General features: G+C 45.5%; 1 protein-coding gene across 3 annotated transcripts; it reads right to left on the bottom strand.

Moving 5' to 3' along the window:
• Nucleotides 1-512: 512 nt before the first annotated feature.
• Nucleotides 513-20,635, bottom strand: SLC22A6 (solute carrier family 22 member 6). Of its 3 annotated transcripts, XM_050960862.1 has the most exons (12): nt 20,478-20,635; nt 19,457-19,522; nt 18,941-19,132; nt 18,503-18,606; nt 17,969-18,123; nt 16,373-16,541; nt 8,131-8,254; nt 6,774-6,889; nt 6,149-6,363; nt 4,430-4,538; nt 3,128-3,331; nt 513-771 (listed from the first exon to the last, which is right to left on the bottom strand). In XM_050960862.1, exons 3-12 carry the CDS (start codon nt 19,010-19,012, stop codon nt 681-683), a joined length of 1,359 nt encoding a protein of 452 aa, XP_050816819.1. In that variant the 5' UTR covers nt 19,013-19,132; nt 19,457-19,522; nt 20,478-20,635; the 3' UTR covers nt 513-680. The 3 variants fall into 3 exon arrangements, with proteins under 3 accessions (XP_050816819.1, XP_050816816.1, XP_050816817.1); XM_050960859.1 differs by having other exon boundaries at nt 18,941-19,522; XM_050960860.1 differs by lacking the exon at nt 3,128-3,331 and having other exon boundaries at nt 18,941-19,522.
• Nucleotides 20,636-27,849: the final 7,214 nt, after the last annotated feature.

The following is a 27,849-nucleotide window of genomic DNA, read 5'->3' as shown; positions in this document are numbered from 1 at the left end:
ATCAAAATGAGAGAGTGAGCGAGGCACACCCCAGAAAAATCTGATGGCCAGGGTACTCAGCAGTCATGAAGAGTCAGGTTCAAGTCCCTGCAGAGAGTGAGAAGCACTGACTTACTAGCCTGGTTGTTAGGGAACTTGTTAGAAGAACAAGGTTTAGGTTGCTACTTTGCCTGAGCTATTATCTCTTCTGGGATGGAGCTCTCTGTTTCCATGAAATGTTTTGAAGGGTCTTGGTTTTGTTCTGATATGAAACCTCTGAAATTATTGTGCTAAACAGAATTCCCGTTTTCTGGCTAGCCCTGTTAAATAGACACTGTTATCTGGGACCCAACTGGACCAGCGTGGTTTGTTCACACTGGTTTCGCTGTGGGAAGAGCAATAGACACATGTCCAATGTCACTGGTTGAGCCAGGATCAGAATCCAGGTTGTTTGACTTCCAGCCCAATGCTGTGTCCAGTCTTACGCTGCCACCTCATGTTAGGAGCCACGGCTTGTACCTTTGGAGGCACAGTTGACTTTATTAGTTTTTCTGAAAGTGGGTACAAAAGGCTGATATAATGTCTCATGAATACCCCTCCCACAGAAGCAATCTCTGACCTGAGCCGGTAAAAGACAAGGGTGTTTGATTTTAATCTGACTAATTGGTTATCAAGACCTAGAGTCTGTTTAGTTTTTCTCCTTAAATTATTTCCTTGAGTGGTTCCAATCTGGAGGCTTTCAGCGGAACCTTGTCTTCCCGTCCTACATCTGTAATCACTCTGGACCTTCTCCTGTAAGGGAATAAGAAGAGACCACATGATTATATATCAACGCTGCCTTTCTTTTCACCTTTTCATCACAGCAAGTCATGACTCTGTACAAAGGGATTAGCTAAACCTCCCAATAGCTCTGTGAATTACACTATCTCCCTTTTACCTCCCCCACCCCCCATAATGCAGCATGGATTCCACCTAGAGGCCCTGGAGTTGGGACCCCTAGGCGAGCAAAGAACAGGTGTCAATGGGTCAAGATCACCTTCTCCTTCCCATGTAGGAGTCAGGGTCTTGGCTCGGGTGGGGGCAAGGGGAATGATTGTCATGTCCTATGAATATATTTGAGTTTTGAAAAATTTTCCTGTCCCCAACTGGGCTGAGAAGTCAAAACCTCAAAAATTGTCAGAAATAAAGAAACTGAAAACAATTCATTTTGAAGCAATTAAAATGTTTCATTTCAACACTTTTGAAACATTTTGTTTTGATTTTGATAAAGTTCTTATTTAATTTGTTTTTCTTACCGTTAGCTTAAATTTCTGAGTGGAAAATCATTTCAAACCAGAAAACCACTTTATTTTTGTTTTGAAAATGTTGAAAAAATTCTTTTAAAAAATGTTTTTCAATTCACCAACACTGATACTTTCCCACAAACAGCTTTGTTTTTGACAAATTGGCATTTTCCAACCAAAAAAAGGTTTCTTTGGAAAATTCACAACCAGCTCCAGTCCTGGCTAGATGCCAGTGCAGAGTCCTGATATAGAAAACATTGAGAAGTGCTGATCTAAAGAACAGGATGAGAGAGTGAGAACTGATGGCAATCCCAGCCCTGCCACTAACTCAGTGAGTTAGTGACTTTGGGCATGTCACTTTCCCTCTTATGGCCCATACTTTGCATTATGATAGTGCCTGAAGACAACCCCCAGTAAGGGCCCCATAGACCCTGAATGAGATCAGGGCCCCATTGTGCCAGGTGCTGCACAGACCCTGACTGAGATCAGGGCCCCAGTGTGCTAGGCACTGCACAGACCGTGACTGAGATTGAGGCCCCCATTGCTCCAGGCGCTGCACAGACTCTGACTGAGATCAGGGCCCCATTGTGCCAGGTGCTGCACAGACCCCGACTGAGATCGGGGCCCTCTGTGCTGGGTGTTATGCCTCTAATCCTTGTGGCCTGAAGCCCTAGGGAGGAGGGAGCTGACTGTTGACACCTGTTTGACACCAGAGCTGCTTAAGAGCTCCAGATGGACAGGGGCACCATGGGATGGGAGGTCTCTGCAAGCATCTGTTGATGAGGAAAGAGAAATGACCGAATGAGCCAGGCCTCATTTGCATTTCAGTTCTGTGCTAATTTGTGGGCATTTGGGTTAAAATATAGTTTAAGTTTTGAGTCTGGCAGCAATAAAATGCTGTTGACCCTGTTGGGAAATGAAAGCACAAATGAACAGCACCAATCATGGTGAGCGAGGGGGTCATCCTGACCAACACCACAGGCAGGCACCGTTGGGTAAGGGAGCCTCATGAAAAAAGGAGAGAGGCTCCTGTTAGCTGTGGGCAGGGCAGTGTGGTAGCTGGACAGAGTAGCAGCCGTGTATCTGAGGGACTCTGGTGCAGACCTCTCTGCCTAGCAAGCAGAGCTGAAATTATGTGAACTGGGTCTGGTGGCAGTGCAGGCAGCACAGCCAGAATTTGTGGACTCACCAGCCCTGGGCAGTAAACTGTGATTGATGATGCTGAGAAGGGAAGTGGCTGGAATGTCTGAGCCACTCACAACTGTGAAAGGAGGCCTGAGGCTGGGATCACTGCCAAAATACTCGGTGTGTGTGTGTGTGTTGGGGGGGGTGTGGATTTATTAATTGCTGGCTTTCTCAAGTTGGTTCTGTTGTCCCCTTCCCCCACCCTCATAAAGCTTTTTTTTTTAACCCTTACACTCAGTGCTTGCAAGTGGGGAAGTATTATCTGCCAAGGGTGGTGTGTACAGTTTTCCAGATTTCTGGGTTGGAGCTCAAGCTAGTGTTTACATTTTTTGAAGGACTCCATTGAAAACTGAGCCCCGCTCACTGATAACACCTGATTACACACATGCTCATTGAGATCAGGGCGCCATTGTGCTGGGTGCTACACAGACCCTGGTGAGGTCAGGGCCCCATTGTGCTGCACAGACTCATACTAAGAGACAGACCCTGAAGAGCTTAACATCTAACTAGACAAAGGATGTGCTGGGAAATAGGCATAGAGAGGGGAAGGGGCTTGCCTAAGCTCAGGCTGATGGAGCTAGAAATAGATCCCATCTCTCTGATCCCCAGCCCATTGCACTAGCCAGCTGGCCGTACTTCCTCTCCACTAGCTGTCCGGAATGGTCGCAGAAATTACTCACTGCCTCTCAACATCTTCTATGGTGTCCGGCAATGGCATGTTACGTGTCTCAGGTAGGAAGCAGGTGGTGATGCCGGATACAATAGGGGCAGCTCCATAGATGATCAGCGGCAGGGACGGCAAGTACTCACTGGTCATTTGCACAAGTGGGGCCACTATGCCGCCCACCCGAGCCAGGGTGTTCACAAACCCCATTCCGGTCTGTCTGCCGTGGAGAGAGAACAGTCAGGGGCTGGGAAGATAACAATCAGTGGCTGGGAACCGGCCTTGAGCTGAGTTTGCCTTTTCTGAGGTACAATCTCCATGTTGTTTATTCACAACTTGCATATCTAATCTAATCTCTAACCTGCCTGTCTGCAGCGTCCTGTCAGAAAGCCGTAGAATAAGATATGCTCATAGACTCATAGACTCTAGGACTGGAAGGGACCTCGAGAGGTCATCGAGTCCAGTCCCCTGCCCTCATGGCAGGACCAAATACTGTCTAGACCATCCCTGATAGACATTTATCTAACCTACTCTTAAATATCTCCAGAGATGGAGATTCCACAACTTCCCTAGGCAATCTATTCCAGTGTTTAACTACCCTGACAGTTAGGAACTTTTTCCTAATGTCCAACCTAAATCTCCCTTGCTGCAGTTTAAGCCCATTGCTTCTTGTTCTGTCATTGGAGGCTAAGGTGAACAAGTTTTCTCCCTCCTCCTGATGACACCCTTTTAGATACCTGAAAACTGCTATCATGTCCCCTCTCAGTCTTCTCTTTTCCAAACTAAACAAACCCAATTCCTTCAGCCTTCCTTCATAGGTCATGTTCTCAAGACCTTTAATCATTCTCATTGCTCTTCTCTGGACCCTCTCCAATTTCTCCACATCTTTCTTGAAATGCGGTGCCCAGAACTGGGCACAATACTCCAGTTGAGGCCTAACCAGCGCAGAGTAGAGCGGAAGAATGACTTCTCATGTCTTGTTTACAACACACCTGTTAATGCATCCCAGAATCATGTTTGCTTTTTTTGCAACAGTATCACACTGTTGACTCATATTAAGCTTGTGGTCCACTATGACCCCTAGATCTCTTTCTGCCATACTCCTTCCTAGACATTCATTCAGTCTGGCCTTATCCAATAGATTCGTTTTGATTTGCATCTCCTAACAGCTGTAGGAAACCCAGTGGCTCAGCTGACCAGAGCTCTTGCTGCCATTCTGTCATTGCCATCTCCTTGAGGTTAACCATGCAGGGTGAAAACTGCAGCACAGACCAGCAGCCCAGATAGGACTCCTTAAGGGGTGTTTGCGTCTACATACCTAATCACGGTGGGGTAGAGCTCTCCTGTGTAGAGGAAGGCACAGTTGAATGAGGCAGCCAGGCAACCTTTTCCAAACACAGCCAAAAGAGTGCGCAGGGTCTGCAGATCTAGGGGGAGGGAAAGGATGACATCTATAGGTGCTGCTGGGGCTCAGCTCTTGGCACAATGTAGACATGCAAACACAGTCCTTAATCTCTCTGTCCTTGAGTCCTCCCCGCCCCAAACTCTGTAAAAAGAGTCAGTAATTACAACAGGTTGAATTTTTTTTTGGTCAAAACGTAATTTCCAAGAAAAATGTCTTTTTTACTGAAAATTAATTGTTGTCCTGCTTTTGAATTGTCAGATTATATCTCCAGGCTGCACTGTGGCCTCACCATATTATTTATTATTAGTATTATCATAGTGTCTAGGAGCCCCAGTCATGGGCCAGGAAAGAGACAGTCCCTGTCCCAAAGAGCTGGCAATCTAAGTATAAGACAAGTGATGACAGGATACAGACAGATAAATATCTGAGAACGGCCATACTGGGTCAGACCAATGATCCATCTAGCCCAGTATCCTGTCTTCTGACAGTGGCAATGTCTGATGTTTTGGAGGGAATGAACAGACCAGGGCAATTATCAAGTGATCCATACCCTGTCATCCACTTCCAGCTTCTGGCAATTTAGAGGCTTAGGACACCCAGAACCTGGGATTGTGTCCCTGACCATCTTGGCTAGTAGTCATTGATGGACCTGTCCTCCATGAACTTACCCAATTCTTTTTGGAACTCAGTTATAGTTTTGGCCTTCACAGCATCCCCTGGCAATGAGTTCCCCAGGTTTATTGTGCGTTGTGTGAAGAAGTCCTGCCTTGTGTTTGTTTTAAATCTGCTGCTTATTGATTTCATTGGGTGACCCTTGGTTCACCATGGAGTAACACAAGGAAACAATGAGACACTACTGGTCAGCATGATAGGCTGTGGTTTCAGCACACCAGCAGCCTAACCATTGTCAAGTTTTTTGTAGGCTTCAAGGCAGAGGGAGTTTTAAGGATTGTTTTGAAGGAGGATATTGTGTTAATTTTGCTGATGCTTATGGGGAACTTTTCCCAAACATGAGGTGCAGCATGGGGGAAAGCACAAAGGTGTTTGTTTGAAAATGTAACAAGTGGGTGATAGAAACTGATATCATGGACTGATTGGAGTCGATCTTTTAATACTGAATGAGAGCTGTTAGGGCAGGTAGGGATAGGTCATGAAAGGTCTTGAGAGTGAAGACAAGTAGCTTATATTTGATATGATAGAGAAGAAGGAACCAGTGCAGGGAAGTAAAGAGAGGGGAAGTGGTGAATCATGGCAGCTGCATGGCATTATGGGAGATGTAGTCTGGCTAGGGACCCCAGCATTTCAGATTTAAAATTTGGAGGGTGGGAGAAGTGCCATGGGTGTTCATTTTGTTACTGAAAAGTTGAAATTTTCGGTGTGAAGTTGATGCCTTTCACATAAAACTTAGTTTAGCCAACCCCCCAATTTTCTGTTGAAAAACAGTTTGGATGAAAACATTTTCAGCCACCTTTAATATACAGACATCGCTTTTATAGACCATTCTTGCAACATCACTCTTGCTGTATCTTGCATATATGCTAATTAAATTCTATGTATGCTAAATGTATATACATGCTAATACATGCTGATTAAAATCAGAGCATGCAGATCGATAGTGCACCAGGGCCTCACCTTGTGGCACAAATATGTTGGCCAGGATCGCAAGCCCTGCAAGGATGAGAGCAGAAGCCTGGGTGACTCTCCGGCCAATGAAACTGATCATGAAGAAACCAATCAGCTTTGCAGGGATGTCAACAGCTCCGTATACCACTTGGATGAGGTAAATGCTGACCCCAAAATTCTGCAGATCCATGGCCAGCCCATAATAGGCAAAGCTGGTGGAGAACCTGTCATTGGCGACACAAAAATGCATGGTACAATGGAAATAGTCTGCAGGGTGCAGTACTGCCTGTTGCCACTGGGAGTGCTGTAAAATGCTCTGTAACCTGGGACTTGGAAGACCTCGGTTCAATTCCCCTCTGTCACAGACTTCCTTGTATGACCTTCAGCAAGTCACTTAGTGTCTCTGTGCTTCAGTTCCCCTTCTGTAAAAATGGGGACAATAATCCTACCTCTGGTCTATTTAGATTGTAAACTCTTGAAGGTAGGGCCTGGCCCTGTCTCGTCCTACTGTACAGCACCAAGCACAACAGCGTTCGGATCTCAGCTGGTCGTACCATCATAATAAACACCCCTGGTTTATTTTCTGCCCTTCCACCCTCCTTGTCTCCCTCTGCATCTGAATGAAACCACCTACCATACGAAGCACAGGCAGCAGGATATCCTACGTACAGACTGTGTGCGCAGCAGATCAGCAGCTGTGTGGGTGGATTTAGCTGAGGACATTTCTTTTTGCAGGCTTGCTCTCAAGTCCTATGCGGAAGAGACACAGGAGAGTTTATAGCTTCCCCAAACCCTTGGTTATTTAAATCCTTACAGTTATAACTTGGGGGATTCTTGCTATCCATGTAAACCCCTGAGGTCTGGAGCTGCAGCAATATTGAGTGCCACCACTGGGGAAGCCAGTCTTCAGGCTGCAGTACCCCTGGCTACCACTGGGAGATGCAGGTAGCTGAGGGAAGAGGCATAGAGCAGGAAGTGCAAATTCCAGTGGGCCTATCATAGCACAGGGCTCCTTGTTTAGGGCATTGTGCGAGGCACTGAATGCCTCCTACGGATCGGAAGAGCGCATCCTATGAGGTCTCTCAGCACCTTAGAGGTTCAGATGCTAGAATTCCCATTCCAACATCCCCTTTAGCAACCTACATTTCCAGACAGCAATCCATGTGCTAGATTTCTAAGGGGATCACCCTGTCAGCACACCTGACTGTCTCTTTTACTGCAGTTGTTAAAGCCTGGATATGTTTTATTTGGATTCTTTATTGCTATTATTTTACAACAGCTATAGCTGAACTATAGGACTTGATTTCTGGGCTTGGGAGTTTATATATTTATTACCCTCTTGGCACCAAGCGTTCATGTGTCCCTGTCTAGAACTGGACAAAATGTTTTGGTTGAAACTTTTTTCAGTGAAAAATGCAGATTTGGTGACACCAAAACAAATTGCAAATTTGTGTCAATTTTACCAAATTGTTTTGGAAACTTTAAAAAAAAAACAATCAGCAAATTGAAATGTTTTATTTTGACATTTTTTAAATGAAATGTTTTGATTTTTTTATTTGAAGCAAATTTTTGTTTTGAAATTTCCTTTAATTTTATATAAATATTTTTTGTAAATGTTAAAAAATGCTCAAAATAAAAAAGTGTCATTTCATGGTGAATGAAAATTTGGCCTGAACTGAACATTTTCCCTTTCGATTTGCCAAAAACGTTGAAAAAATTTGTTTTCAGTTTGACCTGAAACAATTTTTTTTCACAACTTTTTGGAATTGCCAATAATCGAAAAAATCCATTATTTACCCGTGTGTGTGTGTGTGTGTGTGTGTGTGTGTGTGTGTGTGTGTGTGTGTTTCCTCTCTGGAGAAGAGGTGTGTGAGTTCACTCTATGGTATGTTTCTGTGTGTCAGTCTTCCCTCTGGCAATCACAGGGTGAGAGGCACGCACATAAGTTCCATGTATTACAGCCTTTTGTTTTAGCCTATTCATTTCCTCACCTCTATGCTGAGTTTGTCCCCTTCTTCCTTTCGTCCATTTATTCGTGCCACTTTCTGCATCTCCTTTAATGCCTGGTTCAGTTTGCCAACTGTTGCAAGCCAGCGGGCTGACTCTGTGAACCACCTGTTTGGAACCAGAAGGGCACATGGTAGCCAGCTTCCCTGCCATTGGCCTTAGCGCAGGGTAGGGCTTACGATGACCCCATGTGGTGACACCAGGAAGTTCAGGGTGGAGAACCTAGGGGAACCCCAGGGCTGTGTTTGTCCAGCAGCTTAATAAAGAATTGCCTGTATGTTCATTACAACAGGGTCCTTTTCACCATGAGAAACACTAAACCTATTGAAAAGACTCAGGACACCTGGGGCTCCCAACCTATGTATGATACAGAAAGAGTCTGTTGCAGTTTAGGTAAAGTGACCCAATGTCCCAATATCAGGGGCTTTGTCTTATATATGCAACTATACTCTTCCCCCCACCCCCTGAAAAAAGTGTCCTAATTTTTCATACTTGCTATTTTGTCACCCTAAGTTCAGGGCAAATTTCCAAACTCCTCTGTCTTTGTGTGATTAGAATAGATGTAGTGTTCAGGCTAAAGGAGCATGTTGAGAAGTAATGTGGTCTAATGGTGTCATAAACAGATAGTTAAGGGTTAATGTCTCTTTTACCTGTAAAGGGTTAACAAACAGGGACCCAAACACCTGACCAGAGGACCAATCAGGAAACAAGATACTTTCAAATCTAGGTGGAGGGAAGCCTTTGTTTGCGGGTTTTGGGTTTGTGCGTTGTTCTCTCTGGTCCTGGATGGGACTAGAAGTGCAACCAGGTTTCTGCCAATCTCCCTGCTACAGTCTCTTATCTATTCAGAATAGTGAGTAAGTACAAAGGCAGTTATAGTCTTTAAACTTGTTTTTCTTTATTTGCAGATGTGTACTTGCTGGAAGTAGCTTAAATTGTGTTTCTGCTGGAGAAAGCTTCTTTCTATTGTCTATAAGCTATAAAAACCCTGTATATTTACCATCTTGATTACAGAGACAATTTTTATGTTTTTTCCTTCTTTATTAAAGTTTTCCTCTTTTTTTAGAACCTAATTGATTTTTTTGGGTTATCTTTTGTAAGACTCCAGGGAAGGGAGTCTGCACTCACCAGGGAATTGGTGGGAGAAAGGAGAGGGAGGAGGGAAGGAAAACCTGCTGTCTGTGTTTATCTCTGTATCTCTCTCCAGGGAAGAAGGGAGGGGAAGGTAACATTCCTCTCGGGGTGGTGATTCAAGAAGCTGAATCACGGTGGTCTCCTAGTGTACCCAGGGCGGGAAAGAGCTAGGAGGGGGAAGGGAAATGGTTTATTCCCCTTTGTTTTGAGACTCAAAGAATCTGGGTCTTGGGAGTCCCCAGGGAAGGGTTTGGGGGACCAGAGGGTATCAGGCCCTGGAATTCCTGATTGGTGGCAGCGCTACAGAATCTAAGCTGGTAATTAAGCTTAGAGGACTTTAGGCTAGTACCCATATCCTGGACGCTAAGGTCCAGAGTTGGGAATTATACTACGACGTGGTGGTGGTGGTGGTATAATAGAATCCAAAAGCCAGTAAGATTATTATTTTTCTTTTTATCTGCTAGCTGCTTGTAGCAGAGAGAGGCTTTTCAAAACTACAGCCAGAGATTTTTTTTTTCCTTGCTCCGTTCTGGCTGTGCATAGAGATTGCCTCAGGCAAAGGCCATTAAGTTTAACAAGGGTCTTTTGTTAGACAATAGAACTCCAGCTGTGAGTCAACTACACCAGCAGAACACACATGCAAATGAAAGGTTTCTTTTTGTTCTAGTTTTATCCGGGAAGGCCAGTTAGAGGCACTGTTGCTAGGCAACCCGAGAAGCAACAGAAAAGCCGCAGTTCAGGCAATAAACACCAGAGGGCACCCCAACACAAGAAAGCAGGAACCATGACTACCAAGGATGCCCTGAAACAGGAACGAGCCAGACTGGAGGCAGAGGAACAAATCAAAGATTCAGACCACAGGCGAGACATGGAAAAAAAAACTACAAGAGATGGAGCTGAGAGAAAGAGAAAGAGAGGCTGCCCACAGGAGAGAGCTGGAAATAAAAGAGAAAGAGTTGGAACTTCAGAGGGAGGCCTACGAGCAGGCTCTGGCATTAGAAAAGGCTAAGCAACAGAACCCAGCCAGTCCTAACAACCCGTCTCAAGTTGTTGTTGCACATCCCCCAAAATTTCCCACCTACAAGGCTGGTGATGACACTGAGGCCTTCTTAGAAAATGTTGAAAGAGCCTGCCTTGGGTACAGCATCCCTGAAGACCAGTACATGATAGAGCTGAGACCACAGCTCAGTGGACCTTTAGCAGAGGTGGCGGCTGAAATGCCTAAGGAGAAAATGAACGACTATAAACTTTTTCAAACCAAGGCCAGATACCGAATGGGGATCACACCTGAACATGTCCGTCGGCGGTTCAGGGCCCTAAAATGGCAACCAGATGTGTCATTCCCCCGACACGCCTACCACATTGCAAAGAATTATGAAGCCTGGATATCACGAACAAAGGTTAACAATCTGGACGAGCTGCACCTCCTGATACAAATGGAGCAGTTCTTAGATGGTGTTCCTGAGGAAATAGAAAGGTACATCCTAGATGGAAAGCCCAAAACGGTAATCGAGGCGGGGGAGATTGGAGCCAAATGGATGGAAGTAACAGAAAAGAAAAAACCTACTGTCAAGGGGAACGAATACCCCAGGGGGCACACCGACAATAAACTCTATAACCGAGGGCAGCCAAAGACCCCACCTACAACCCAAGGAAAGCCACAGACGCCCTATTCTTCCACCTCACCAGTCTCCAGTAACCCACCTCGGCCCAGTGACCAGCTGGGCGATGCTTTAAATGTAATGAACTGGGACATATCAAGGCCAACTGGCCAAAGAACCCCAGTCGAGTGCAGTTCATTACACCACCATCACACCAAAGATCCCCAGGCCCAGATGCCTCTCAAATACCCTTGGAGCGAAGGGAAACTTTGAGAGTGGGCGGAAAGAAGGTTACTGCATGGAGAGACACGGGGGCACAAGTGTCAGCTATCCACCAATCCTTGCTGGACCCCAAATTCTTCAACCCAAAGGCCCAAGTGACAATTTACCCCTTCATGTCACAAGCTGTAGACTTGCCTACAGCTGAACAGCCTGTCCAGTACAAAGGCTGGTCAGGAATGTGGACTTTTGCAGTTTATGACAATTATTCCATCCCCATGCTGCTGGGGGAAGACTTGGCCAACGAGGTGAAGTGGGCCAAGAGAGTGGGAATGGTTACCCGCAGCCAAACCCGGCAAGCTTCCAGACCCATTCCTGTTCCTGAGCCATCCACAGAGGCCCCGTCTGTGTTACCAGAGACCCAAACAGAGGTAGTGGACCCGGATCCCCTGCCAATGACTAAAACAGCCACAGTGCCTCCAGTCCCAGACCAGGAACTGGAAAAGCAGCCAGCACCAGAACCGTTGCCAGCACTGACGACAGTGCTTGCAAATCCATCTTCAACCCCAATGCCAGAGGGCGCCAGCGAGCCTGAACTGGCAGAAGCAGCAGACAACCACACCCAAGAGGCTCAGCCAGAGCCTGAAATACCCCCTGGTGCACCAGCGGAGAGCGGCTCACCAGCAACGGAAACAACCCCATCACCTACATCGCTTCCAGAGGGACCAAGCCCAAGTCCACAGTCTAAGGAAGAACTGGTGTCTCCAGCTTCAAGAAAACAGTTCCAAACTGAGCAGGAAGCAGATGACAGCCTTCAGAAAGCTTGGGCGGAGGCACGGAGCACCCCACCGCCTCTCAGCTCTCCTAATCGATCCCGGTTTGTTGTAGAACAAGGACTTTTATACAAGGAAACTCTTTCTGGTGGACACCAGAAAGACTGGCATCCGCAAAAACAGTTGGTGGTTCCAACTAAGTACCGGGAAAAGCTCCTAAGCTTAGCCCATGATCATCCCAGTGGCCATGCTGGGGTGAACAGAACCAAAGACCGGTTGGGGAAGTCCTTCCACTGGGAGGGGATGGGCAAGGATGTTGCCAAGTATGTCCGGTCTTGCGAGGTGTGCCAAAAAGTGGGGAAGCCCCAAGACCAGGTCAAGGCCCCTCTCCAGCCACTCCCCATAATTGAAGTCCCATTTCAGCGAGTAGCTGTGGATATTCTGGGTCCTTTCCCAAAAAAGACACCCAGAGGAAAGCAGTACATACTGACTTTCATGGACTTTGCTACCCGATGGCCAGAAGCAGTAGCTCTAGGCAACACCAGGGCTAAAGCTGTGTGCCAGGCCCTAACAGACATTTTTGCCAGGGTAGGTTGGCCCTCCGACATCCTTACAGATTCAGGATCTAATTTCCTGGCAGGGACCATGAAAGAACTGTGGGAAACTCATGGGGTGAACCACTTGGTTGCCACTCCGTACCACCATCAAACCAATGGCCTGGTGGAAAGGTTTAATGGAACTTTGGGGGCCATGATACATAAATTCATCAATGAACGCTCCAATGACTGGGACCTAGTGTTGCAGCAGTTACTTTTTGCCTACAGGGCTGTACCACATCCCAGTTTAGGGTTTTCACCGTTTGAACTTGTGTATGGCCACCAGGTTAAGGGGCCATTACAGTTGGTGAAGCAGTAATGGGAGGGGTTTACACTCTCTCCAGGAACTAACATTCTGGACTTTGTAAGCAACCTACAAAACACCCTCCGACACTCTTTAGCCCTTGCTAAAGAAAACCTAAAGGATGCTCAGGAAGAGCAAAAGGCCTGGTATGACAGACATACCAGAGAGCGTTCCTTCAAGGTAGGAGATCAGGTTATGGTCTTGAAGGCGCAACAGGCCCATAAGATGGAAGCATCATGGGAAGGGCCATTCACGGTCCAAGAGCGCCTGGGAGCTGTTAACTACCTCATAGCATTTCCCAATTCCTCCCTAAAGCCCAGAGTGTACCATGTTAATTCTCTCAAGCCCTTTTATTCCAGAGACTTACAGGTTTGTCAGTTTACAGTCCAGGGAGGAGATGACGCTGAGTGGCCTGACGGTGTCTACTACGAAGCGAAAAAAGACGGTGGCGTGGAAGAGGTGAACCTCTCAACCACCCTGGAACGTCTGCAGTGGCAACAAATCAAGGAGCTGTGCACTAGCTTCACCCCATTGTTCTCAGCCACCCCAGGACGGACTGAACGGGCATTCCACTCCATTGACACAGGTAATGCTCACCCAATTAGAACCCCACCCTACTGGGTGTCTCCTCATGCCCAAGCTGCTATAGAACGGGATATCCAGAACATGCTACAGATGGTTATAATCCGCTCATCTACCAGTGCATGGGCATCTCCAGTGGTTCTGGTACCCAAACCAGATGGGGCAATACGCTTTTGCGTGGACTACCGTAAGCTAAATGTGGTAACTCGTCCAGACAACTATCCAATGCCACGCACTGATGAGCTATTGGAGAAGTTGGGACGTGCCCAATTCATATCTACAATAGACTTAACCAAGGGGTACTGGCAAGTACCGCTAGATGAACCTGCCAAGGAAAGGTCAGCATTCATCACCCATGCGGGGGTGTATGAATTTAATGTACTTCCTTTCGGGCTGCGAAATGCACCCACCACCTTCCAGAGGCTGGTAGATGGTCTACTAGCAGGACTGGGCGAATATGCAGTTGCCTATCTCGATGATATGGCCATCTTTTCTGACTCCTGGCCCGAACACCTAGAACACCTGGAAAAGGTCTTTGAGCACATCAGGCAGGCCTGACTAACTGTTAAGGCCAAAAAGTGTCAAATAGGCCAAAACAGAGTGACTTACCTGGGACACCAGGTGGTTGAGGAACCATAAACCCCCTACAGGCCAAGGTGGATGCTATCCAAAAGTGGCCTGTCCCAAAGTCAAAGAAACAGGTCCAATCCTTCTTAGGCTTGGCTGGGTACTACAGGCGATTTGTACCGCACTACAGCCAAATCGCTGCTCCACTGACCGACCTGACTAAAAAGACCCAGCCAAATGCAGTTAAGTGGACTGATGAGTGTCAAAAGGCCTTTACCCGACTTAAGGCGACGCTCATGTCTGACCCTGTGTTAAGGGCCCTGGACTTTGACAAACCCTTCCTAGTAACCACCAATGCATCTGAGTATGGTATAGAAGCAGTTCTCATGCAGGAAGGACCGGATCACAACTTCCACCCTGTCGTGTTTCTCAGCAAGAAACTGTCTGAGAGGGAAAGTCACTGGTCAGTCAGTGAAAAGGAATGCTACGCCATTGTGTACGTCCTGCAAAAGCTACGCCCATATGTTTGGGGACGGCGGTTCCAGCTACAAACTGACCATGCTGCGCTAAAGTGGCTTCATACTGCCAAGGGCAACAACAAAAAACTTCTTCGATGGAGTTTAGCTCTCCAAGATTTTGATTCTGAAATACAACACATTTCAGGAGCTTCTAACAAAGTAGCTGATGCACTCTCCCGTGAAAGTTTCCCAGAATCCTCTGGTTAAAAATTGTCCTTAAAATGTAGAAAGTCTTGTAGTTTGCATATGTATTAGTATATGTAAAGATGCATGTGTTGTATTAATCTGTTCATTTTAAAGTTCTAGGAACAAATCACCGCCAGTGAGGTTCCCCACTGTTTGCGATTTGGGGGGCGTGTCATAAACAGATAGTTACGGGTTAATGTCTCTTTTACCTGTAAAGGGTTAACAAACAGGGACCCAAACACCTGACCAGAGGACCAATCAGGAAACAAGATACTTTCAAATCTAGGTGGAGGGAAGCCTTTGTTTGTGGGTTTTGGGTTTGTGGGTCTCTGGGTCCTGGATGGGACTAGAAGTGCAACTAGGTTTCTGCCAATCTCCCTGCTACAGTCTCTTATCTATTCAGAATAGTGAGTAAGTACAAAGGCAGTTATAGTCTTTTAACTTGTTTTTCTTTATTTGCAGATGTGTACTTGCTGGAAGTAGCTTAAACTGTGTTTCTGTTGGAGAAAGCTGCTTTCTATTGTCTATAAGCTATAAAAACCCTGTATATTTACCATCTTGATTACAGAGACAATTTTTATGTTTTTTCCTTCTTTATTAAAGTTTTCCTCTTTTTTAAAACCTAATTGATTTTTTTGGGTTATCTTTGTAAGACTCCAGGGAAGGGAGTCTGCACTCACCAGGGAATTGGTGGGAGAAAGGAAAGGGAGGAGGGAAGGAAAACCTGCTGTCTGTGTTTATCTCTGTATCTCTCTCCGGGGAAGAAGGGAGGGGGAAGGTAACATTCCTCTCGGTGTGGTGATTCAAGAAGCTGAATCACGGTGGTCTCCTAGTGTACCCAGGGCGGGAAAGAGCTGGGAGGGAGAAAGGAGGGGGAAGGGAAATGGTTTATTCCCCTTTGTTTTGAGACTCAAGGAATCTGGGTCTTGGGAGTCCCCAGGGAAGGGTTTGGGGGGACCAGAGGGTATCAGGCCCTGGAATTCCTGATTGGTGGCAGCGCTACAGAATCTAAGCTGGTAATTAAGCTTAGAGGACTTTAGGCTAGTACCCATATCCTGGATGCTAAGGTCCAGAGTTGGGAATTATACTATGACAAATGGGTAGGGTACAGCATTAGGAGGCAGGATCGCTGGGTTCTCTTCTTGGGTGTAGCACTGTCTGTCTTGTGACCTTTGGCAAATCACTTCCCAGCTGGTTCTCCGCCCAAAGATCATCTGTTGCATCTGTAAGCGTGTCTGGGTAGGAACAGTGTCCATACAGCTCCTAGCACTGGTCTGTTGGGGCTACCATAATAATAATGGTCTTGTGAGTAGGACACTTGCTTGGGAAACCTGGGTTCTTTTCCCTACTCTACCACAGATGCCCCATGTGACTTTGGGCAAGTCACTCCATATTTCTGTGCTTCAGCTCTCCAGTCTGTAAAATGGGAATAATAACCCTTCCTTTTTCTATTTAGACTGTGAGCTCTTTAGGACAGGGCCTGTCTCTCAGTGTGTGTCGGTCGCACAGTGGGACCTTGACCTCAGATGAGGCCTCTAGATGCCATCATAATATGAAAAATAACAATCAGTGCCACCTTGGATTGGGACCCCCACTGTGCCAAGAGCTGGACAGACATTCAGTGAGAGACATGCCTGGTGTCCGAGAGCTTGCAGTCTGGATACCGTCCAGAACCCCTTGGTCCTCATCAGGGACAACAGGGAGGTCCCCATGCTGGCAAGGTTTACGAGTTAGAACGACACCTACCAGCCATAGAAGAAGAAGATGAAATAGGGCACCGAAACAGCCAGCTGCAGCCAGCGCCAATCTGGGATGACATAGGCTAGCCCAGCCAGAATGAACTGCCCGATGCTGTAGCTATATCCTATCACCATGCCAACTGCTGCCCGGAGTTTGGTAGGGGTCCACTCCACAGCTGGGGGAGGAGATAAAAGGGGGAAGAGAGTCAGAGTCCAGAGAACACCAATCTGAGCTTTCAAAACCACCTGGGCACCTAAATCCACCCCAAATGGCCTGATTTTTAAGTGGAACTTTAAGCAGAGCAGGGAGAATAATGAATTTGTTGTTTTGGTGGCAGCTTCAAAAAAGAAAAAGGGGAAAAAAACCAGAAAACAATTCATTTGGGGCCAACCAGAATTATTATTTTTTTTTAAATTTTGGGCAAATCAAAGAGCTGAAAAAAGTTTCGTTTTGGGTTAAATTAACTGTTTTGTTTTGACTGTCAACATTTTAAATTCAAGAACATTTTGAAATGAAAAGTCATTTTGAACCAAAAAAATTAAGACGTTTCAACTTTTTCTGATTCGTTTTCGACATGAACAATGTGGCTAAACCAACACGAATTCGCGAAATATTTTATGGAAAAAAGTTTCAGCAAAAAAATATCACCCAGCTCTAGACTCAAGCTCTTTGCAGGGGGGACTGTCTTTTAGTTCTGTGGGATCCTGACCCATGACTGGGGCGCCGAGGTGTGGCCACCCTGCTGTTCAGGCTAGAAGCTGTTTGAGGGGTGAATACCGCCTCATCTAGCGTTTCTGTCACATGCATTATTTTGTAATGCTCATTCTCCTCAACATCCTCTTTATCTTAATGTAGGAAGATACTGTCAGGGCCACCGGGGTGGGGGGGGAGGGGCAAGTGGGGCAATTTGCCCCCAGACCCTGCAGGGACTCCCTTGAGAATATAGCATTTTATAGTATTGCAACTGTTTTTTCATGGAAGGGGCCCCCGAAATTGCTTTGACCCAGGCCTCCTGAATCCTCTGGGCAGCACTGCCTACTGTCATGCTGAGGGGTTGGAGCTGGTGGGCCTAACTGCCACTTTTCATTCAGGATAAAAGTAAGAAACAATCAAGCTCCTTTACGGACCCAGATAGCTGAAACAATAGGAGCCACCACCCAAAACACAGGCACATGTCAAGGCTTGAGCAGATGCTGAGTCATGTGGCCCATGGGGGTTCCTTGGACAGTGATAAAGCAAACACTGGGGCTGGAGCATGGACCGGTGCAGCTGTGTGTGTCTTTGTGTGTGAGAAAAGCAGCAATAACAGGGGAGATACAAAGAAGCCTGAGATACAGCCAGAGAAGTCCTGGTAGAGTGAGCCTGAGAAAATACTGGGAAGGAGAGCTTTTGGGGCAGAGTGCTGGCTGGAAAAGGGTTGGTACAGTGAGCAAAGTAACTGCCTCCTGCTGTTTGTTTCGTGCTGCAAACAGGGAAACAAGACATTGTAAATAACCAGGATTGCACCAGAGAAATACCTGGCTCCATCAATAACTTCTCCTCTTAATGGAAACATCCTGGAAAACCCCAAAAGACTCGCTGCTTGCTTGAGTCAGTACTTACAGAGGGATGCACAGTTGAGGTTGATCCCCGACAGAGCCATTCCAGTCAGAAAGCGAAAAACGCAGTACATGGTAAAGTTAGATGAGAAAGCAGCGCAAGAGCCGGTGATGGCCATTTGCAGACAGGACCAGATCAAGAGTGACTTCCGTCCAAACCTGTGGCAGAGAAAACCAAGGCTATCCGCTAATAGGCAGGATGGGCTTGTGGCTAGAGTGCTGTGTTATCACTCTGGGGGAAACAGTATGACCTCCATTTCTGTGGTAGGGCAGCACTACAATCCCCATTGTACAGATGGGGAACTCAAACCCAAAGAAAGTAAGGGACTTGCACAAGGTCACACAGGAAGTCTGTGGCAGAGTAGGAACTTGAACCCAGGTTTTCCCAAGTTCTAGGTGAGTGCCCTAACCACTGGGCCACTTTTCCTCTCTGATTATAAGTGCTGGTAAAGACAGCTGGAAACTGTTAGAACTGGGCCACTACCTCCCGGTCATTCATCTCGTGCACCCTACCTAAGTGAAGTGACAGGTGTCTTACTTGTCAGAGAGACTTCCAAACACAATCGCTCCCACCAGGACTCCCGCCATATAGATCGACTGAGCCATCTGTTTCAATGTCCGTGAGCCACACACTAGATCCCACTGCAAATGTGAGAGAAAACACCATCTCAGTGAGAAAGCATGAGGGAGACAAGTCCAGCAAACTTGGTCATAGTGAGAATGGGGGCCCCAAACTCCAACAAGATTTCTGAAGGAACTAGCAAAATGTGGCCCTGATCTTGGTCAGGATCTGTGCAGTACCCAATGTGGCAGGGTCTGGGGTGTCCAGATACTACCACAATACTAGTACAGATCCTTATCTGGTGGATATCATTGTAGCTCTGTTGGTTTCAATGAAACTGTGCTGGTGGTCACCAGATAGCAATCTGGTTCAGCATAGTCACTAGCCAGTTGTTGCCAGGAGAATTTTTCTTACCTCGGTGATGATGGTGGAAGTAAAAACACTCTTGTCATAGATCCATCCATCCATACAGGGCTCCGTGTCCATTTCAGTCCCATTGGTTGTTGTGGCATTTGGGTCTAGGAGCTGCCACTGGGCGGAGATGAATCGGAGACACTTCTCTGGCTGCTGGTTCCCATCCACGGGGATGGAGATCCTGAGGAGCTCCTGGCAATATAGGACGTCAGTAAAGTTGTCATCACAAGTGTAGTTAGCAACAATGGCAATATGGCAGTGGTGCCCAGGGGTAGCAGCGGTAAAGTTCTGCAGGATGTTGTGGCTGGCCATCAGTAATATTGGCAGGACCAGTAACGTAACATGGATAATTTGGAAACGGCCCATACTGCCGACCTGCTCTAAAAGTTCTGCAAAAGTCATGTTGCCCCAGACCAGAAGACTCCAACACCTTGAATATGCTTGTTTTGTGAAATAGATGCACACCCAAAACAATGTGCAGATGTAAATAGAAGAATGCAACTGCTGTTTACTCACAGATGCGCACAGCTTTGTGTTTGCTTAGACATCCACTCACAGTCTTGTCAGAATCTGCAATCTACACTGGAAAGACAGAAAGAGTTGCAATGGATCTAGCAATAGCTCAAAGCAAATTCCTACAACCGAGCGGTTGATTTGGCTACGTTAAAGATCTGCTGATTAAATAAGCAGCTAATCAGAATATCGATGCAATTAAACCAGATGCAAAAATTCTAGGTCATTCCGTGCACAACTAATCCACAGTCTCTTTTGGATACTAGACAATTCCAAGTTGATTGTGAATCCCAGAAGCCCGATGGAATGGTTTGGTTGGGAATGCTGTGCCTAGCTGAGCGCTATGTCAAGAAGTAGATTGTTTGTGGTTCTGCTGCACTTTTAGTTTATCTTTTGTTGGGTTTCATTTGTTTAGTTAGGGAAAGTTCCCCTTGGTTTGGAGGGCTTAATCTAAAAATAAAACTATTTTAAGAGGAATTTTGGAGAAAGCATGTCAAGGGAGAGCCAGGTAAAATATGCCCTTAAATCTGAGTTTTCCAACCCTGATATATTTTGCGCTGTGGAGCAAATCTTGTTGTGCAGATGGCCAACATTTTGGAATTCCACATAGTTCAGCAGGAGTTTCCATGTATCCATAGTGCTGCGGGGCAGGATATAGAATTGAACTCAGCTATCAATGAAAGTCATGAGGCTATGCTGATTTACACCACCTGGCCTATCTACACAAGCGTAAATCTGGAATCACTCCCCTTCAAGCCCCTATTTTACAAAATCAGAGAGATTCAATGAGCTATATGCTCAGCTGTAGTTCCCCTAACTTCAGTGCTGCTTTACACGAGCTGAAGATCTGACTCATGTACATCAGCGTAAATCTGGAGTCAATACACTTCAAGCCCTATTTTACTAAATCGGGGCGAGTCAATGAGCCAGATCCTCTGCTGGTGTAAAAAGGCACTGATCTACAATGGAACTGAGAATCTGGCCCCATACAATTAAAATATAAACCTTGGTAAAATAGACTTACCTGCTTCCTATGTTGCTACCAAGCAATGTCTTTAATAGGCTACAGCTGCTTTTCTCTGTGGGTCAATGGATCATACTCTCACCAAGTAACTTGTCCAGAAATCTTGCCGGATCAGTGGAGATCAGGCTATGACAGCAACACATTGAGGACAGAGAAGGTGGGACTTGTTCAACTTCTCTCATTAGAACTTGCAACCTCTTTGCCCTTGACTCAACAACTGCATCAAAAGCCCAGCAGGCAAACCCTGAGTGCCCCTTTAATGACCCAGTTAGGAGAACTCTCACTTAGCAAATTAATAAACAAGAGCTAATGTGATCCCACCATGCAGCCAGGACCTGGAGCAGAACATTGTGACTGGGGAATGTAAACATGGTGCCTTTCCTGCAGTTCCTGGTATGAGGAACAGAGCCAAGGGCTTGTTTCAGAACAAGAAAAAATTAAAAACCTTCCAACAAGGCAAAACAGGTTTCCTACAAGCTAACAGAGTCTTACCAGAACACTGTAATAATGCTGGAGATGTGCTCAGCTGGATAGAGCACTGCCCAGGGATTCAGGAGAGCTTGTTTCTGCTTCCAGCTCTGAACTGTTGGGTGGCTTTGGGCAAGTCATTTAATCTTGCTGTGCCTCAGTTTCCCCATTTGCAAAAAGGGCACAATTATATTATTTTCCATGTGACTGCTTCTCTTCCTCATGCATGATGGCTTTTTGACAAAATAGAAATTTTCACTAAACTTTTTCCTTTTTTTAAAGGAAAAAAAATCTATGGAAAAGCTATGGGGAGAGAAATAGATATACATGAAATAATGTTGGAGTGTTAATGGGTTTGAAAGCAAGCTTAATACATTCACCCTTTCCCAGTGCAAACTGAGACGAATGAATGTAAATGTTGCTGGCCAGAAAACAGAAGAGGTTTTCACACCAGAGCAGGCAATTCTGGGCTCCTGACATGAAAATAAAGAGGGGAGAGGCCATGCCAGCAGTCTCTGTAGCACTGCCAGCATGTGGGGTTCCTGCAGTGATCCACTCAGCTCATGCTAGTCACTGAGGCATTTGCTGGCTGCTTGCATAAACTGAACATCCCAGTGAAAAGCCAGATCCTCAACTGCTGTAATTCGGAATCACTCCCTTAAAGATGAGGAAACTATGCCAGTTTATATCCACTGGAGGTACAACCAATTTACACCAGCTGGGGATCTGGGCCCATTGACTCCAGTGGAATTACACTGATTTGCACCAGCTGGGATCTGGCCCACTGTAGCTTGTATGTCCCTAGGCCACTTTGTCCCATTTCATCCTCCTTTTCTCATCTCTTTTTCCCATTGGGCCATATTCAGAGGTGCTATAAGTTACAAAACAGTTAGTGCCTCTTTCCTGGTAGTGCAGAAGTTGCATCCAATGTATGTGGCAGGGGACAATGCATTGTCTGGTCTAATGGCTAGAGCAGGTGGGCTGGGAGGAAGGACTCCTGGGTTCTGTTCCAGGCTCTCGTTGCAGTTGTGAGGTCTAATGATTGGAGCAGAGTGGTGATGTGGGCTGGGATTTTGGACTCCTGAGTTCTGTTCTCAGCTCTAGATGGTAAACAGAGCCTAGTGGTTAGTGCAAGAGACTAGTAACTAGAACCCTTGGGTTATTTTCCCATCTCTGTCACGGATTCACCCTGAGATCTTGCAGTAAATAACTTTTTGCCTTATCCAGGAAAATAGAGGGGTGATAATTCAGACCAGTTTGTGAAGTGCTTTGTGGTCCTTTGGTAAGGTGAGCTGTACCTTTGCAAGTTATTATTTTAATTGGAGCTTTTCCTTTACTCTTGTCTCTTGCAGTCCAAGTTGCAGTGACCGAAACCAAGATCCCTTTTCAGAATACACGATTGGGCTTCTGAAATTGTACAGCATTTTCACTGCAAGAAAATATTTTAAACTCCAACATAAACTCCTTTATTTAGCTCAGGATTTTGCAATAATATTCCTTTGTTACAATAAATAGATCCTTTCCCATATTTTTTAACCTTTTGTTAAAAATTTTCACTTTTCACATACAATCCTTTTCCCTCCATTTTTTGTTAAGCATATAACCCTATTTATGGGTAGAGTTAAACCTAGTTGAAGCTGGGGAGTGTAATAACCATCTTTCACTCAGGATACGTGTAAAAAGCAATGAAGCTCCTTTATGGAACCAGGTAGCTGAAACAATGGAAGCCACCATCCAAAGCACAGATATATGGTAAGGCTTGAGTAGGAGCTGAATCATGTGGCCCTGGTGATTGATACAGTAAACACAGGGACTTGGGCATTATTTGGGAAACTGTGTCTGCGTGGGAGAGAGAAGCATCAGAAAACTAAAGACACAGCCACAGGAAACACTGGTAGCATCACTGTGAGAAAAAGCCAAGAGAGAGAGAGCTTTGGGGCTAAATACTGGTTGGAAAGAGGCTTGGAACTTGTGACGTTCTCCTCTGGTGTTATCAGGACCAGTGATCTGCTAGGTCACTCCAATCCTTGATGCTGGGAGCCAGCCTTACCCTGCTCTGCTGTGAGAACCCCCACTCTTTGGATGTTCACACGCAGCCTCTGGCATGGAAGCTGCTCCCAGTTACTTGCAACCGAATGACACTGGCCAATATCTCTGGTCCCAGACACAACCCTAGCAACCTCCGTCTTGCAGTGTCCAGTTATGCCCACTGGAAGCTGTCAGCTTATATGAGTTCATCAGTTTAACAAAGAAATTGATATGTACCAGCTTGTTATCCCAAGGGGAGTCTCTGACACACTTCAAACCAAACACACTGCTTCAGGTAGAACAAACAAATTTATTAACTATAAAGATAGATTTTAAGTGATTATAAGTCAAAGCAAAACAAGTCAGATTTGGTCAAATGAAATAAAAGCAAAACACTTTCTAAGCTGATCTTAACACTTCCAGTGTCCTTACAAACTTAGATGCTTCTCACCACAGGCAGCCAGGCGCTCCCTTTTGATCAGCACTTCGGTTGCTTGGTGTGGTGTCTGTAGATGTAGATGGAAGAGAGCGAGCGAGCATGGCAAATGTCTTTCCCTTTTATCATGTCCTTTCTTCCCTCTTTGTTTCCCCCCCCCTTCAGAATCAGGTGAGCAGTACCCATCACAGTTCCAAACTGACCAAAGGAAGAGGGGTGACTCCCTCGAGAGTCCAACAGATTCTTTTGTTGCTGCATAGGCCAGTGTCTTTTGTTCCTGTGAGGCTGGACTGGGTTTGTCCCATATCTGCCCTGATGAGGTGTGAACTTCCTCTCTGTTCTTGGAGAGCTTTTGCCTGGGCTTGCTTTAAGCCATGAGGATACATTTTCAGCCTCATAATTATATACATGAAATTATAACCTATAACATTACTGTAGCAATTACTATAACATCACTATAACAACTGTGCTCAGTGCATCATGAGCCTTCCGAAGACACCCAACGTGACAAACTTTGCATTGGATACCACACAATCATTTTATAAAGATGAACGTGGGGGTGTAGGGTGTTCCCCTGAGGTACAGAGCATCACAGAACTGTGAGAAAGAAACTGCCTCCTGTTGTTTGATTCCTGCGGTGTTCTGGGAAACAGGACTTACTGCATACTTCATACATAAGCAGGATTGCATAAAAGAAATACCTGACTTCAGCAGTTGCTCCTCCTAATGGAAACAATGTGCAGGATCCCAAAAATTGCTTAACTGCTCGGGTCACAAAAGGGTTAACAGTTTCATTATTAACAAGCAGCACAAAGTCCTGTAGAAAAGCAAATTTATGTTCATAGAATCCTACATGGGCCAGAGCCTCAGCTGATGTAAATCAGTTGAGCTCCATTGGCTTCAACAGAGCTATGTTGACTGGGCACCAGCTAAGGATCTGGGCCACAGATGTTAAAGTAGGAACACACCTCACCCAGCTTTCTGCTGGTGCAAGATGAGGTGTATTTATCAATTATTATTAATTATTGTTTGTATTATGGTAGCACCTATTGAACAACTGAGATTGGAACTTCATTGTGCTTTGCAAACACATAGAAAGAGACAGTAACTTGATTGCTCTGTGCCTAAGTTTCCCTATCTGTAAAATGGAGATAATAATAATAATAATTCCTTTTTCTATTTAGTTTGCAAGGTCTTTGGGGCACCGACTGTCTCTCACTAGCTGTTTGTGCAGCAGCTGTCAAAGTGGGGCCCTGATTTCAGTGGGGGCCCCTTGACACAAGTGAAATACAAATAGTGATAGCAAAGCAAGGGTGCCTTGTGAAATAGAAAAAAGTAGTTACAACTGTGCAAAGTTGGAGAAACAGTTAACAGGATACAGTGGGATGCAACCATTTAATGAGAATCTCACCAGTAAATCACTATGCAGGAATATCTGTCCCGGGAAATTTGAGATGTGCCTGTTTTTTCCTCATGTTCATCTATTCTGTTTTCTCCTCCTATCATGAGGCAGGAAGTTCGCTGTTCCTAGGTGAAGAATATTGTCTGGTGAGTTAGAGCTGAGAGCCAGGACTCCTGATTTGTCTTCTGGAAGGGGAGTGGTGTCCAATGGCAAAAGGAGGGAGGACTTGGATTCTGCTCCTGGCTCTGGGAGGGGAATAGGGTCTAGTGGTTGGAGTTGGGGTAGGATGTAGCACTAGGACTCCAGTGCTCTCTTCCTAATTCTGCCACAAGCTTTGCTATGTGAGGTTCAGCGGGTTGCTTTACCTGTCTGTGCTTCAGGTTATAAGTCTTCATCACTACCCTATCTTATGAAATAATGGGCTAGATCTTCAACTGGTGTAAATCAGCAGAGCTCCAGTAACTCCAGCTGGGGCCTGGCCTTTAATCGGTGAGCAATGGAGCCTTTTCAAAGCAGTGCTGTGTAACGAAACCTCTTAATGTGTGTACTGCACTCAGACTACTCTAGCTATGAACATTAGACCAGATCACTAGCCCCTTCCCATATACACTCAGTTCAGTGGACAGTTTGACTACACAGGCAATGTCAGACTCATATTTGCAGCGTGGGCACCATGTGTTGGATTCTTGCAGTGAGCTATATGGGATGTTGAACTAGAGGGAGATGCTGTGCAGAGCAGCTGGGACATGTTTCCCTTTTGCTTTCTAGCCAGTCGCACTGTATAAATACTTCCAGCAGGAACAGAATAATAAAAGATATAAAAGCTAAAAAATGTTCTTCATTTTTCTCTCTTTAGCTCACTTGTTTGGCTGGATCTGGCTATGTGGAATGTAGGAGGACATTCATTTGTAGTTCATCCTTGAGTGTATCTCTTGATCTTAATAAAAAAAAAAAAAGAAGAAAATAAATAAATAGCGTTTGCAGCATCATCAAGAAAAGTGATTCATTTAAAACAGATGCTCAAAGCTAATGCAAATTTTTGTTTTGTTTTTTTTTTTAAAAGTTCCAGGGTGTTTGATTTTTTTATTTATTTTTACAAAACCCAAAACTAAAGTTTTTTTTCCCCTCCAAATTATTTTTTTTATTTTTAGCAAAACCTGAATATGAAAAATGTTCATTTTTCTTGAAATTTTCCACTTTTCTTTTAGGAACCCAAAACCAAAATATTTCAATTTCTTTCTGAAAATTTCTGTTTATTTTTGACGAAACCCAAAAGTGAAAGAAATTAATTTTAATTATTTTTTTAACAAAACCAAATAATGTTTTTTTTTCATTTTCCTGGGATTTTTGATGAAGTTGAAACCAATTCCCCCACCCCTTCCTCCCATTTTCAGTGGCAAGAGAGAAATGGAGACAAAAATGACTAAATTAGAGGTGGAAAAATGAAAAATTTCTATAAAAATATTGAGAACAGTGAAATATCTGTTCCTGTTTGGAACACACAGATCGAAAACAACGTCCAGATTGTCAAGAAATGTCTTTTTTATTCTGGTTAATTACACAGATACCACTTACTGTCTTTCCACTTCGTCTATGGTCTCAGGCAATGGCACGTTGTGTGTCTCTGGCAGTAGGCAGGTTGTGATGCCGGAGACAATAGGGGCAGTTCCATAGATAATCAAGGGCAGGGATGGGAACAATTCTCCAGTCAGCCGAACAAGTGGAGCCATCATGCTACCAACCCGAGCCATGGTGCCACCAAGTCCCAGCCCCGTCTGCCTGAAACAGCCATAAAAAGTCCCCGTCTGAGCTTGGGCTATTGGGCCAGAGCCCCAGCTGGTGTAAATGGGCCATTGCTCTGAAGTCAATGGAGTGACAGACTGGCTTTGGACTTGAACCATTGACTCCAATTTACATCAGCTGGGCATCTGATCCCATTGATTCCAATGGAACAACGCTGAGTTACACCAGCTCTGGATTTGAACCATTGACTCCAGTGGAGCTACCGTCAGTTTATACCAGCTGGGAATCAGGCCTCGTCGACTTCACTGCAGCAATGCCAGTTTACACCTGCTGGGGATTTGACCTCATTGACTCCAATGGAGAGATACCAATTTACACCTGCTGGGGCTCTCGCTCTTTCAATGTGTATTTCGGAGGGGATTTCCCCCATAAACAGAAGATGTGGTCTGAGCATAGGATGCAGGAATAACTGAAATGGAGGCTATAGTGAAAATTGTGATTTACTTCTCACTTAAACTGGTATAACTCTACTGATATAGCAAGATAAAAGTACAGAGAGAGAAAAGGGGACGTATGGGCCGGATAGATAGAACTCTGTCTCTGAGGACTCAAGTGGCATGGAGGGCTTGTATGGGCCTGTGCAGAGGGGTACATTTCACTCTGAGAGCACAAGTCAGCTCTGTGATGTCTGAATTCACTACACTTTACAAGTCATCAAACGAGTTCCATGGAGCACAGCCAAGGTCGCAGTTTGCTGATAGAGCTTCCTAGGCAGCAGTGGGGTCTGGTGCTGGCTTCTAGATACCTGATCACTGTTGGGAACAGCTCTCCAGAAAATATATAGGCACAGTTAAGTGATGCAACCAGGGAGCCTTTCCGATCACAGCGAAGACCATGCACAGGGTCTGCAGTTCTGGAGAGGGGGAAAAATAGGGCAGTTCAGCCTAAGTCAGGAGTGACTTAGGTATTATTACATGCAGTGTTGGTGTAGCCATGTCAGTCCCAGGATATTAGAGACAGGTAGGTGAGGCAATAGCTTTTATTGGACCAGTTTCTGCTTGTCTGTCTCACCAACAGAAGTTGGTCCAATGAAAGATATTACCTCACCCACCTTGTCTCTCAGTTATTGCAGGAATTCTAACCGCAGACCAGTGATTCTCATGAGCAACAGTAAAGAAGTGAGATGACCTTTGCATATGGTATTGGTGGGGCCACTCTAAACAAAATTGGTGATCCAATGGGCTTGGAGTCAGGATACCTGGGTTCTGTTCTCAGCTCTGCTGTGTGATCTTAGG

This window comes from Gopherus flavomarginatus, chromosome 6 (genome assembly GCF_025201925.1).
Source record: "Gopherus flavomarginatus isolate rGopFla2 chromosome 6, rGopFla2.mat.asm, whole genome shotgun sequence".
Taxonomy (NCBI): Eukaryota; Metazoa; Chordata; order Testudines; family Testudinidae; genus Gopherus; species Gopherus flavomarginatus.
This window is presented reverse-complemented; position numbering and strand designations above follow the sequence as displayed.

Bases quoted from the DNA above. Each gene is read 5' to 3' on its own strand.
- SLC22A6 (XM_050960859.1), bottom strand. From the start codon at position 19,342: ATGACTTTTGCAGAACTTTTAGAGCAGGTCGGCAGTATGGGCCGTTTC. The intron at 16,542-17,968 runs GTAAGTACTGAC...CTCCTCCCCCAG, and splicing joins CCTCAACTGTGCATCCCTCT to CTGTGGAGTGGACCCCTACC. The intron at 4,539-6,148 runs GTGAGGCCCTGG...CCCTCCCCCTAG, and splicing joins CAACATATTTGTGCCACAAG to ATCTGCAGACCCTGCGCACT.